This window comes from Mixophyes fleayi, chromosome 1 (assembly GCF_038048845.1).
Source record: "Mixophyes fleayi isolate aMixFle1 chromosome 1, aMixFle1.hap1, whole genome shotgun sequence".
NCBI classification, from domain to species: domain Eukaryota; kingdom Metazoa; phylum Chordata; class Amphibia; order Anura; family Limnodynastidae; genus Mixophyes; species Mixophyes fleayi.
The window spans coordinates 355,673,069-355,688,039 of record NC_134402.1 but is presented as its reverse complement, the minus strand read 5'-3'; the positions used below and the strand labels follow the sequence as shown (position 1 = coordinate 355,688,039).

At 42.3% G+C, this 14,971-nt stretch overlaps 1 protein-coding gene across 1 annotated transcript in view; it reads left to right on the top strand.

The window, feature by feature from the left end:
- Positions 1–7,882: 7,882 nt before the first annotated feature.
- Positions 7,883–14,971, top strand: part of HIP1R (huntingtin interacting protein 1 related) — a 79,411-nt gene continuing 72,322 nt past the window's right edge. Inside the window, exon 1 of the mRNA XM_075177756.1 lies at positions 7,883–8,078. Coding sequence (XP_075033857.1) covers positions 7,986–8,078 — 93 coding nt within the window. The 5' untranslated portion in view covers positions 7,883–7,985. The remainder of the gene's footprint in view (positions 8,079–14,971) is intronic.

Here is a 14,971-nt window from a genome sequence, read left to right as displayed (position 1 = left end):
TGTCTCTGCTCGAAGGTGCATTTCTCCAATTTGCAAAATAACTGATTTTTTGGATATGAGAGAGGACCTCCAATACATGAGTACGATGAGATGCTAGATCTTGAGAAAAGATGAGAATGTCGTCCAAGTAGATGACTACAGATTGGTACAAGAGGTCTTGAAACAGCTCATTCATAAAGCTCTGAAATATGGCTGGGGCATTGCATAGCCCGAAAGGCATGACCAGATATTCAAAGTGGCCGTCTCGGGTGTTAAACGCCGTCTTCCATTCATCCCCCTCCTTAATGCGTATAAGGTTATACGCTCCTCTGAGGTCAAGTTTAGAAAAGATGGTGGCACCCTTGATCCGGTCAAATAATTCAGAAATCAGTGGCAGTGGATACCGATTTTTAACGGTAATGGCATTCAGGCCTCTGTAATCAATGCAAGGGCGGAGGCCCCCATCTTTCTTTTTTACGAAGAAGAAGCCAGCCCCAGCTGGGGAGGCAGACTTGCGGATGAAGCCCCTGTTTAGATTTTCTTGGATGTACTCCTCCATAGCCTTAGACTCCGGGAGGGAAAGGGGGTAAACACGGCCCCTGGGAATGGGTTTACCAGGTATCAGATCAATGCCACAGTCCCAGATTCTGTGAGGGGGAAGTCTAGTGGCCTCTTGTTGACAAAAAACATCAGAGAAGGTTTGGTATGGCTCAGGCAGGAGAGTCACAGGAAATTCTTGGGTACGTCTGGGACTATTCGGGGGAACCACTCTCTGTAGGCAGCGAGAGAAGCAGGACTGTCCCCAGGACAATATGTGACCAGATTTCCAGTCCAAGGTGGGAGAGTGGACACGAAGCCAAGGAAGTCCTAGGATGACTGGGTTGGTAGATCTCTGTATTACTAGAAAAGAAATCTTCTCCCGATGAAGTGCTCCTATCTGAAGTAGAAGAGGAATAGTGCGTACCAGGATGGACCCCTCAGGGATTCTTCATCAGAGAGATGGGTTGTTCCAAGGCTTGTGTGGGAATAGCGAATTGTTTAACTACTGTGGCAGAAATGAAATTTCCTGCGGCTCCGGAATCTAGAAGAGCCGACTGCGGGAAGGTCTTTTGTCCTAACTGAAGGGAAATGGGAATAGACAGGCAATCATTACTATTGGGAACTGACTGACACTGAGAAAAGAGGCCCAACGATACAGCTCCAGAACTCGTTAGGCCCTGTCGTTTCCCGAGCGTTTGGGACAAGAACTCAGAAGATGGCCACTCTCTCCACAATATAAACACAACTTGTTCCGAAATCTCCTCTCCCTCTCTTCGGCTGATAGGCGGGTCCTCCCAAGTTGCATGGGCTCTTCAGGGGGAAGAACAGGGGTTTGGAAGTTGGGGGTCAAGCGAATCATGCTACGCCGCGACTGTTCCTTCTCGGAATTACGTTCCTTGAAACGCAAATCAATTTTGACACAGAGGGAGATAATGTCGTCCAAAGACGTAGGGAGTTCCTGGGATACCAACTCGTCTTTGATTCGGTCTGAAAGGAACTGCCAGAATGTAGCTACTAGGGCCTCATCGTTTCAGCGAAGTTCAGAGGCCATGGTTCTGAAGTGGACCGCATACTGCCCCACAGACTGGTTTCCCTGGCGGAGACGTAGTAAGCCGGAAGCGGCATTGGACACCCTTCCTGGCTCATCAAATATTTTCTTGAAGGTGGACAAGAAGAGGTTGAAGTTATGTAGAATGGGGTCGTCCCTCTCCCATAAGGGGGAAGCCCATGCTAAAGCTTGACCGGACAATAATGAAATCACATAGGCCACTTTCGTTTTTCCGGAGGGGAAGTTCCCAGGTAGAAGCTCGAATTGTATGGAGCATTGATTTAAAAATCCTCTGCAATTTTTAGGGTCTCCATCGAACTTGGGTGGGTTAGGTAACCGTAACTGCGAGGAAGAAGCTGCTGCTGCGGCCTGAGGTACAGGGGCCACTGCCGGCCCAGGTGATCCACCAGCCACTAGGGTGTTCTGGACAACATCCAACCAAGTGGATAGAATATTGAGGAATTTTAAAAGTTGCTCTTGGTTAGCTTCTTGCTTATCCATCCTTCCTACTAAATGCTCCAACAGATCTTTAGCTGTGGTATCCATGGTCAGAGCAAACTGTAACAGATTCTGGATACTATATTACTAATCTTGATTAGCACTGGCTTACCTGAGGTGCGGAGTCTAACGATCTCCCCGGTGTTCACCAAGAACCGCCGCAAGGCGGGGTGGACTTCGCTGCCAGGAGTCGCAGGTCGCGGTCCCCAGGTTCGCCTCAAGATGTAGTACAGCGGAGTGAAGCGGTGGTAGCGGAGTCAACAAGCCGGTTCGGTACACAGGAATGGAGTCAGGCAGAATCAGAAGGCAACTCGGAGTCAACAAGCCAGGTTCGGTACACGGGTCACAAGAATAGGAGAATGGTCAGCAAGACGGGTCGGTACACAGGGATAGGAGAGCCAGGGAAGTCAAACAGGCAGAGATCAGCACACAGGAGACACTGGAAACAGGAAGACACTGCAATCCACGAAGAGCAGGAGCCAGGAACAGGTAAGTGTTGCTCTGACACTCAGCGAGTGTCAGAGTGAGGTTTTTATACTGAAGGGGATTCAAAATCCCCGCCTCTAGGGTTGTGGTCATGTGACCGCCTCCGGGTGCGGTCACATGGTCCTGAATGCGGAAGTGCGGCTGGACGGAGCGGCGGGGATCAGGTAAGTCCGTGACACTTCCCTAGAGGCGCGGAGTCTAACAAGATGGAAGGTATTCACCAGCGATTCCCGCAAGGGAATTTGGGCTTCAGCGGCTTCCACCCTGCAGGTTGCGGCCCTTCAGGGAAGTTCCCAGTGAGACAGGTGGAGAACAGATCTAGGCAGCATAAGAAATACTCAGTTCAGATGTCAAATGGTGATTATAAAAATTACCACTTTATTGTGGAGCATAAATACAAGGTTCAATGAAGGTTGAACCAAAAAACACACAAAAAACCTGGCGCATGGAAATAAGATATAAAAAGGGAGATAGTGCACCGGTACCTGCAGCTGAAAAGACCCGTTTGGTCCACAATAGTCAACACAAAAACACAAATAACAGCGCTGGGACCGGATACATTAAATACCCATCAAGAATCCGTGAGGTAAATTAATAATCAAAATGTATTGATGTCTAATAAAAACATGTACATCGTAGACATAAACAATTTCTAAAAATACACACTGGCCAGTGAAAATAGATTAAAGTGCACTGGATATAAACAGAACAATCAGCTATGCACAATGAATGAGTGATGGACCTGAATTGATATCAATGAAGAGTCCTCTATTAAATTGGTCAAGACCTCAGTGAAAAACAGCTTCCAAATAAAAAGTCTATACGCGGTGTGGCCACACCAACTTCTCGGAGATTCTAATTCTCCTAATAAGAACTAGCGTCAATAGATTTTAAAAGTGTCAGTAGTTCCGCACAATCATTAGCAAAAAGCGAATTGCAGTTACCATCCATATACGGTCTCACTCCATAGAAAGCTGACAATCTCACTCAGCAAAAGGACATATATCCAAAGTTGGTCTTACTTAATATAAAGCTGACAATCCTATTCAGCAAAATAACATGTATCCAGAGCTTGCTCCTATGTGAACAGTGGATAAATAGCGTGATGACAACAATTGGCTGCTTATTCTCCGTTCCGCCCAATGTGTGGGTCTAATCTCCGGGTATATTCAATGGAGGCAGTCCCGCATCTCTAAGTCGCAGTCACAGCTAATATGGAGCACTCAAATCTCGATAGTCAGCGAGGAAATACAGCAAATATACCAATAAAGTAGCCGTCCGAGCTCTCATTCCAAGAAGATAGGTAAGCGCTGCAATAAGCTCCCACTGACAGGAGCGTGATAAGCCGACACAGTGTTTCACAAACTCTTCATTAGTCTAACGCGTTTCATCACCTGGAGTTGATTTCATCAGAGGTCGTGACCTTGGTATATTTGCTGTTTTTCCTCGCTGACTATCGAGATTTGAGTGCTCCATATTAGCTACACATCAGGGACAGTCTAATTCTGCAAAAGGTACAGAGATTGGAGTGCTGAGGACTGGGGTAAAGTCATTTTCTCTGATGAATCCCCTTTCAGATTGTTTGGGGCATCTGGAAAAACGCTTGTCTGGAGAAGGAAAGGCCAGTGCTCCCATCAGTCCTGTGTCATGCCAACAGTAAAGCATCCTGAGTCCATTCATGAGTGGGGTTGCTTCTCAGCCAAGGGAGTGGACTCACAATTTTGCCTAAGAGCACAGTCATGAATAAAGAATGGTACCAAAACATCCTCCAAAAGTTCTCCCAAGCATCTAAGAACAGTTTGGTGAAGAACAATGCCTTTTCCAGCATGATGGAGCAACTTGCCATAAGGCAAAAGTGATAACTGAGTGGCTCTGGGATCAAAACATCGGAATTTTGGGTCCATGGCCAGGAAACTCCCCAGACCATAATCCCAATTGAGAACTTGCGGTCAACCCTCAAGAAGCATGTGTACAAACAAAAACTCACAAATTCTGACAAACTCCAAGCATTGATTAGGCAAGAATGGGCGGCCATCAGTCAGTATGTGGCCCAGAAGCTGATTGACAGCATGCCAAGGCGATTTGCAGAGGTCTTCAAAAAGAAGGGTAAACACTGCAAATATTGACTCTTTGCATAAACTTAATGTAATTGTCAATAAAAGCCTTTGACAATTTGTGAAATGCTTGTAATTTTACTTCAGTATACCATAGCAACATCTGACAAAAAGGTCTAAAACCACTGAAGCAGCAAACTTTGTGAAAACCAATACTTGTGTCATTCTCAAAACTTTTGGCCATGACTGTACTCTTGCTGTCAAGACTTCCTATCATCATTAGCAGCTATTTATATAGCAGCACTAATTCCGCAGCGCTATACAGAGAACTTGTGTCATTCTCAAAACTTTTGACCATAACTGTACTGGTCCTGATTCATTAAGGCATGGAAAACGAACGTAAATTGTGTTTTCTTACGAAAACCAAGACACGTGAATCAGGGATACGCACGTCAATATTCAACTAGGAGCGGATTTGAAGATACGTCTCTTGTTGAATACGGGTCTAGCAGACAATACACTGCAGGATACGTCCAATACGTATGTAGAATATAAAGGCCAAAAAGAACACACAGAAAAAAAATAATGTCACCTGTTAATAATTTAGGGCCTGGTTCATTAAGGTAAATTAAGCAAAAAATTTAGTCATTTTTCTTACTCAGGTTTTCTGGACAAAACCATGTTGCAATGCAAGGGGTGCAAATGAGTTTATTATTTTGTACATATGAAAATACTGGCTGTTTTCTCATGTAGCACACAAATACTTGATAGCTTTATTTGTACACTGACATTTAAATTTAATCTAGCACATGCCCTACCACAAATATAAATCTGCCATCATATTTTAAATTTACCTCCCACTTCAATGCAACATGGTTTTGTCTTACTTGCTTACTTTTGCTTAATTTCCCTTAATGAATCAGGCCTATAGTCATTAATGACAAAACATTTTTGTTTCAGTTGCTCCTGATTGCAAACATGTTGCAAACACATGCTTGCATATGCTACTTTCATCACTAGTAATCGGCACTTATATCAGACCTGTAGCTAGTGCAAGTGATACAACAGAAAAACACGTACTTTTGAGATGCCCAAAGCTTGAATCGGACACTGCTGTGTGCGCTAGAGCTTGACACACCTTTGTTGTACATATATATATACACCCAGTTCCCTCTGCATTCTGCCCCTGAAATTGTAGTCTGTAGTAAGGGTTCTTTGCGCTTAAAGATGAATTGCTACGTTCTCTGGTGTATGGTTTGTTTCTGAGCATGCGCAGAATGATTTTACGCAAAATACGGTATGTATCGGCATTTATGTTACTTTTTTTTAAAAATATTTTTTTTTTTACTGTTTATTTGATCAGGTTTACATGTACTATATCTGAATGTTGTGTTGGAGTATACGGTTCAAAGAGGTAAAACTTGAAGGTGAGGGGAGACAAACAGTGGAATGAGGAGGAAGAGAGCGGAGGTGTCCAAGGGGGGCACAAGGGTAGTTGGATTCGTCTGCGGACGCTGATATAAGAGGCTGGTATATTTAGTCAGTCATCTCTAAATAGAAAGAAATGTGAGGATAATAAGTTAAAGTAGGAGAATGTCAAACGGTAGTTGGGGCGGTTCTGCTTCGTAAAAGGATGTCCAAGGGTTCCACACAGCATGGAATTGAATTGGAGTATCGTTGAGACTGGTGGTTATACTTTCCAATCGATATGTTGACCAAATAGAATTTATGGTCGCAGTAAGAGAGGGTGGGATTGAGCTCTTCCAGTGCGAAGCAATTAGGCAGTTGGCTGCATTCAATATATGTCTAATTAGTTTTTGGGTTGGGTGGGGTATATTAGGGAGAGATCTAGGTAGTAATGAGAAGAAAGGCGTATCAGGAATTTGAATATGTGTAATGGAGGATATCAACGTATGAACTTGTTGCCAGTATGAAATTATCTTGGGACAGGACCACCAAACGTGCAGCAGGGAGCCCCTACAACCACACTCCCTCCAACATCTGTCTGTGGAGGCTGGGAATATAGTATGAAGACGTGATGGAACGAGATACCATCTACTATATATTTTGAAAGAATTTTCTTTGACTCACACAGAAATAGAGGTTTTGGCAAGATTGGTTCTAATCTTGGTCCATTCTTTAGGATGTATAGTTTCTCCTGTGTCTTTCTCCCACGCGAGTTCATGTGGTTCTTTTGATGGAAGGCCAAAATTATTTATTAATTGGTAAAATGTGGATATGAGGCCTCTCATTGAGATTGGATGGCATTTATGTTACTTAATGAATCAGGCCCATGGTTTGGTACTCCATCATTGTATAGTCTTATTGAAATTATTTTGTAGTCTTCGCTATTATACATTTCAGCACCGTGGCTTAGTGGTTAGCACTTCTGCCTCACAGCACTGTAGTCATGAGTTTGATTCCTGACCATGGCCTTATCTGTATGGAGTTTGTATGTTTTCCCCTGTTTGCGTGGGTTTCCTCCGGGTACTCTGGTTTCCTCTTACACTCCGAAACCATACTGGTAGATTAATTGGCTGCTTTTAAATTGCCCTCAGTCTCTGTCTGTGTATGTTAGAGGATTTAGATGGTAAGCTCCAATGGGGCAGGGACTGATGTGAATGAGTTCTCTGTACAGCGCTGCGGAAGTGGCGCTATATAAATAAATAGATGATGATGATGATAGTATCCATCAGAATAAACATAATAAAGCATACAGTATGGGGATCTAGTAAAGTGCACATCATGTGGGAGGGGGCATGCCCAAAAAATACACCTGGATCCCAGGTATATCTAGTTATGCCAATGCTTTCATACACAAGCAGCAAAGCAGACTTTTGCACATGGATTGCAAAACACACAGCTTACAACGTGAAGCTGTAAAGACAAAACTCACTGTAATGTAATCTGAATGGTTTTATGTCTGTACATTCCATTTTTTTTCCACAGAAAGAAATAATTGGTTGTCACATGGATATGAATTAAGGAAAAAACCCTACGTGTAATCATGGTATGCAGACTGAACTGGGACCATGTATGGGTACTGGGTAATAAAGAGTTAGTGTATTCCGGGAAACATTACACTATTTACTGTATAGGAAAACATAACTGTATATCCCCCATATAGACAGTCGCCTCACAGAACATATTTCACTATGTAAATATTTGTCCAGGTGACACAAGTCTACACACATTGCGTCACGACGCCATAGGACGTCTGCTGGAGGTTTACTGGCCCCGCCCACTGCTGCTTCTTTCGCTCTCAGAGAGACTACCCAGCATTCCGCAGTACTGCTGGTGGTCAGGTACTGCGCGGTGTAGTGCGGGGAGAGCTGTGCGCACTGCCAGCGGCTGCTCAGGGAGTCCGGCAGATTTCCACTATGAACTCCATTAAGAATGTGCCCTCCAGGGTCCTCAGCCGGCGCTCCGGACACGGCGTGGAGGGGGATAAGGAGCAGTTTGATAAGAACCAGGTGAGCAGGGTGACATGGAGGCGCAGTGACAGCTGGGTGTGTGACCAAGTAAAGGACAACTCAGCCATGAATGTTTTAGCTGCTTAGTACCAGTGTAAGGACACAGCGTGGTGGGAGAACAGAGCGACACAGTAACATGGTAGGGATGTAATACAGTGCCTAGGGATCCGATAGAGGGCTATATAATGGGTGAGTGGCGGCAGGAGAGAGCATAGTGTATGAGACATGGGACCTGTAGAGCAGCGGTGTAAGTGCACTAGTATATATAGTACAGATATATATATATATATATATATATATATATATATATCTATCTCTATATCTATCTCTATATCTATATCTCTCTCTCTAATATATATATATATATATATATATATATATATATATATATATATCTTTTATATGACGGGACCTGTAGAGCAGCGCTATATGTGATGGGGGACCTGTTGAATATCGGTATAAGAATAGTGTGTGTGTGTGTGTGTATATATATATATATATATATATATATATATATATATATATATATAAATTAGTACTGTATGAGACAGAGGGTACTTATAGAGCAGTGCTATATGTGACAGGGGACCTGTAGAACAGCTGAACATGTGATATAGTTATTATATATGTGACAGGGGGATATATACTAGTACAGTATATAGCAGTATACCTGACAGGGGGTGACATGTACTGCACAGTATGTGACAGAGGAGAACGACTAGAGAACCATATATGTGGCAATAGGACTGATTAGAATAGCATGTACATGTGACAGGGGTCAGTAGCAGCAAATATATTGTGCCTTTAAAAAAATGTCTTCACTGGGTCCCTTTTTTTCATATTTAACAGCTGTTAGTCTTGTTGGATAAATCTCTGGGCCACTGAGGTGGAGCAATATTTGTCATTAACTCCTCACAAAATTGCTCAAGCTGGGTTAGGAATAACCATGAACAGCAATTTTGAGATCAGGCTTTCAATAAGATTAAGATGAGGTCTCTGACTGGGCCACTCAAGGACATCTATTCTATACATTTTTAGCCATCCAGCAAGCTCTTGCAGCAAGCTTTTTATGATTTCCCTGTTAAAAAATAAATAAATAAATAAAAATTCCAAGCACCGTTTTAGTGCTTTTGTACCTGGATTTTTGCAAGCCAGGGTTTCTTCTTTGTGACCCTCTTATAAAGGCCCTTTTAGTATAATTTCTTGGAGTTTGTTGACCCATGCACATTCTTTTTTTGCAGCCACTGACTTCTATAGCTTGTTCGATGTTACAGTTGTCCTGGCAGTAGCTTTTCTGATAAAAGCCTCTTTTGTTTGGCCACTAAGTTTAGTGAGGTGGTTTTAATTTCTTCGTTCACGTCTATAGTAATTGGTTGAACTAAGCTTGCAGAGATGTATAATGCCTTTGCAATGGTCTTGTACTCTCCTTCAGACCTACATGCTCTGCTAACCATATATATGACTTGTTTGCAATGTTCTTTCATCTACACCTTAATTCTGTGTTTAAGTCTTTACCATGTGGTAGAACAGTGGTGGGCAACCTGCTACACTTTGAGAGAGGCACATGGTGCGCTCCTGTAACTTTCAAAATAATACATTTAATTACATAGACACCTATTTATTAACATAATGGCAGTAATTGTAAACGTGTTACAAGCTATAACAAACAGATCTGACAAAGGGGGAAGGAACTGGGGGCCGCAGGTGAAGGCTTGGTGGGCCACATGTTTTTCATTTGGCATAGTACTCGATACTTGTGGATCAGTGCCATTGGGGTCAAGACATTACTACAAATGGGACTGAGGAAGTGGGGCTCCATAGAAAGTCTTGTGTAGCAACAGTATATATGAGACAGGGAAAATTTGATGCAAAAAAAGCTGATGTAGTGTCTTAGGGCATATTTAATAAAGCACGATAGTGCTTTTAACGGATAATTAAGGTCCCACAGTGTCCTCCGCAAATTTATTAAGGGGGCATCGCAGCAGATATCATGGATATCTGCTGCATTGCACTCCTCTTCGTTTTTGGGAGCAGTCACCATTCAACAGAATGGTGACTGCTCCTGGCCGCAATCTAACAAGTCCCGAAAAAAACATTTTTTTCGGGAACTTTTCATGTTAATGTATGCCAGCTGCAGCTGGCGTACATCATCCGAATTGAGGAAATCTAATGCTGTCAGCTCTGCTCCGGAGAGCAGAGCTGTACAGCGCATGTGTGGAGGGATCACATGATCCCTCCCTGTCACTCAGCTCTCTCTCTGCAACTATCGTTGCAGAGACAGAGAGGGGATCTGTGTGCGCATGTCCAGTTCTTGGAACTGGACATGCGCACTTGAAGAGTGAAGAGAAGACCCGAAGACAGCGCTTCCGAAGAGGGGGGTAAGTTTGTTTTTTTTTATCACTGAAACAGCAGTTTTTCGGAACCGCTGTTTCTGTGCACGGCTGTACATAAATGTGAGAAGTAGTTCAATCCTTATCATTGCGATAAGGATTGAAAATTACTTTTCACTTTGTGAATAATGATGTGCCCCTTAATCTACAAAATACAACTAGACATGCATACACCTTCTCCGAATATCACCATTGAGTCGCTTCGCGATCATTTCGGAGGCACTCTGTGGCTAATTGAATATGCCCCATAAAGTATATGGAACGGTCGTGAAGGCACTCCGAAGCGATGTTACATCGCAGATTTCTCTTCGGTGCTTTGGGGGAGTGAGGAGAGATCCATGATATTGAGGTATCGTAGTACCTGAAAATGCGCCCAGCCATTGCGGCTAATTCAATATGCCCCTATGAGAGGTAATGCAGTTTATCTATCGCAAGATAAGTAAAAACAATAATAAACCATCGTCAAATCTTGCATAGAAAGACAAACATAGGCAACATTCTGTCATGAGATGCCTTCATTACTGTTATGCTTCACACAAGCCAGTAAAACTGCAGCATTCTACGGTGTGCCTTCATGTTTTACAGGGTTTCTTATGCTATGACTTTATTCCAATATGTGACATGTTGAAATTTATTACATGCTGAACAAAGGCATCTCATTCTCTGCTTACATAATACTTGTGTTACAACTTATCAAGTCAATCTTCTAGAGTTTCTTAATTTGTTGTATTTGGATTACGTTGCATGCTTGCATTTTGAAAGAGGTAACTGGTCAGTATAGGCTCGTAAGTTCTATCATCTACATCTTTGCTGGCTTGATTATCTTTCTATAATTGAGGTCTAGTATGGTGATATATTTTGCATTATTGTATTTGTCTGGTTGTCTACTAGGAAAAAAAAAAAGTAAAGAGGAGTTAATGGAAAAATGCTCAGTACAAAACCATAGTATTAGCTTACCAGTTATTCTAGTTGTGCTTGTCGGACAAACGTGCCGGGGCAGGCTGTTTTATTAGTGGGCTACCTTGGGCTGGGTCACTGGACTACCTGCATTTCATTTCCTTTACCATGTTCCTAATATCCCCTGCTTGTTAGCGGGATTCTGGCATAGGGGTGCTCTCTTATATTTCTGGTGGTTGTACCCTGTTTCCTCCTTCTGGGGTGAAGTTAGTAGTCTCCTGTCCTCCATCCTCCAATGTCCTATCAGGAAAGGGCCGTGGTCCGTCTCCTCTGCAATCCTATTCAAGATACTGATAATCACTCTGCCCAGCTGGCCTTGCATGTCTTGGCAGACGCTAGTTGCCTGATAGACAAATTGTGGAAATGCGCTGAACCTCATCGTGTCTGTTCTCTAAAATACTATGTCTGGTTCATTGCTAACATGGAGAAAATCATATTCCACCTACAGAGGACAAGTTTCACCAGTCTGGGCTCACTGGTCATATCTGCAATGTTCCCATTGGCCTCTTCCCTGCCTGACACTCACTACTCTTCTGCGTACTGAGTTACATCCCTTGCTCCTACTTCATTCACCTCTGAGGCTGGTCCCTTACTTGGCTCACCACAGCTGAAATCCACCCTTTCGACCCTTACTCATCCTTTATCATCTTAAATTGCTTTGTTCAGTTTCCATTTTTGTATCCATGTTTTACTATGCATAGCATTCTTACTATGTACAGTGACATGTTTGTGTTCTCTTTTCCTGTTATCTCATTCATGCTTATTGTCACCTATTCTTGTTGAATAAAAATTGGGCTACAATTTGCCAGCCAGCTCCTGATTAGTGTTCACGCAAACAAGCTGTTTTACATTAATTGCTCTCGTCTGCATTCTTACAGCATCAAAACGCTTTTTCAATGATTTAAGTCCCCTAAAAAAATAAAGTAATCGAATGGACCTGTACTTCCATTAATATCGATACATGCTTAATGCTATGTATTATACAATTACATTCTTTTGGAATGTTCGTTATGTAACATTACCATAACAAGCAGGGACCGATGTGAGTTCTCTGTACAGCGCTGCGGAATCAGTGGCGCTATATAAATAAATGGTGATGATGGTGATGAATGTGGTTAATAATAAATATGCCCCCTAGGAAGAAACATACCCAATTGTAACTGTTTCTGGATTCAGGTGGCTTATGTCTGAGAAAGAAGTCTCTTAAAAAAAAAAAAAAAAAAAAAAAGTGACTAAACAGCAACATCTTTAAATTAATATAACATAGGTACACAAATATTACATTACCTAGTGTTACCCTAATGCTGTTCAAATTTAGATTTGCAAACCATTGGCATTAATCTCTTTGGTTGATTTTTATTTTCAACCTGCCTAATTGTATTTCTGATATTTCAGCTGATGTTGTAGCTCTCTTTAGCCTCCTTACGAAGCATATTTTTACCTAAAATCATGCGGGAATGGCCGCTTCCGCATGATTATGGCAACTTTAAGTATGTGTGTAATTTATCAAAGCAGGAACGCCAGAAAAATCATAATTTCTCTGGCATTCATGAACCTGATGCCTAGTACCACTGTCTTCACAGATCTCTAGGGGACAGTTATTTACCACAAAATACTAATGCCACCTTCAGATTGTCAGTAAGCATATCTTGCCTTGCTCTATGGCTGCCGGAGACTATAGTCTTTCTGGTCGTGCATGCGCAGTCTTTGCCAGCTGGCCAAACATGAATGTGATGTCTTTCGCCACTGCGGCTGAAGACCTCACTGGAGTGGAAGTACTTCGCTGGAACAGCCTTTTTTTTTTTTTTTAAGTGCTGTCCTGGCTAAAGAATAATAATTGGCTGTGATGAATCGGAGAAAAAAAGGTTCGATTAAGAATGAAAATTATTGGGGGACAGTGGGAGGCGGACCTGGGGGTTGTACTACACAAGGAAGAGTGGTCGGATATTTATGAATGTACAGCCCGTTGTTCTATAAATGTCCGCATCAAAGAAAATGCTAACAAACTATTGCACAGGTGGTATTATGTCCCCTCGAGACTACAAAAAATATACCCACAGACCAGCGCTGACTGCTGGAGAAACTGTGGTCAAACGGGAACTTTTATGCATATATGGTGGGGCTGTCCCGGGATCCGCCCATACTAGACAGCAGTCCTTGCATTAGCTCCAACAATTCTAGACACTCGCATACCACCTGACCCTAAGCACATTCTACTTCCACTACCTTTTCCAGACCTCACCACATCTGAACACAAACTTCTTAGACACATCATCAGCGCTGCCACATGTCAGATAGCGGCCTCTTGGAAGAACTCTACACCACCAACACTTCAGATGGTCTGTAGTCGGATTTGGCACACTTACCAGATGGAACACATAACTAGCGTGCTGAGGGGCTCCTCCGTCTCCTTTTACAAGGTCTGGTCCGCATGGGCTTTGTACCATAATCAAACTCCACTCCAGTTTTAGTGAAGCTATGAGAGTGTTTTTGCGTTCTGCTTTATGTAAACGCGTGTTATCTATTTCTGGTTTACCTCTCGACAGTCTGTAATGCTCCTTTTTATTGAAAAAAGATGTTGCTAATAAAAAGAAAAAAAAAGAAAAAATTATTGGGGGAATCCCCAATAATTGGAAATCAACCCTGTCTGTCTTATCCAGTATTGTTTATTATTGTGTTTGTCCCCAATTGTAAAGTGCTATGAAATTTGCTGGCACTATATAAATAAATAAATGATGATGATGATGATGATAAAGCAGGCCCCTAAGAGTTACCCTTATGATGCTGTCTTTTGTTTGTTTTTAGTGTTGCTGAAACATAGCTCATTCACTTGCAGATGAAACAACTTGGTGCATCTTGGTGGTGCAACTTGGTGTATCTTGCAAGTCCAAAAATGCATTATTTGATACGGGTTACTTTTGTAGCTGACGAAATAGCTTTTTTTTTTTTTCTTCATCTAAACACATTTAATAGGCTTTGAGAATATATGTCAAACACTTCAAAATATGTATGTGGTCTAAATCAGTTGGAAGAAATAATTCACACAGGTATGTTTCCCTCTCTCCCCCTTCATTGTGCAGGTCCATTGTATTCTTACCTAAAGCCTGCATATTGTTTGGCTCCAAATGGTCAAATTTTTTATTTCTACATCTATGCAAATTTTTTTACAGACCTACATATTGTCCATAATACTGCATGGACTATTTTTGTCTGCCATAGCCGGTTTCTCTCTCTATACCTATCCATCTATCTATCTATCTGTATAAATATTATATATATCACATACATTTTAGAGGCAAAGTGAAGACACAATTTGACATTAATATATAGCAAAGGCTGTGTGTTACTGAGGCATATAATATACATGAAGTAACTGTGGTGTTTATACATAGCTAAATATGTCCACTATGCTCTTTCACTCCTCTGCAGCAGTTTGCCATGTTAGGGGACAGGTGCTTCTCTAACAAGCAGACAGTGACTGACAGGTATTGGGCAGGGCAAGTCTTGTTACAGCAACTCAGTCTCAACTCTTTGACCTGTATCAGA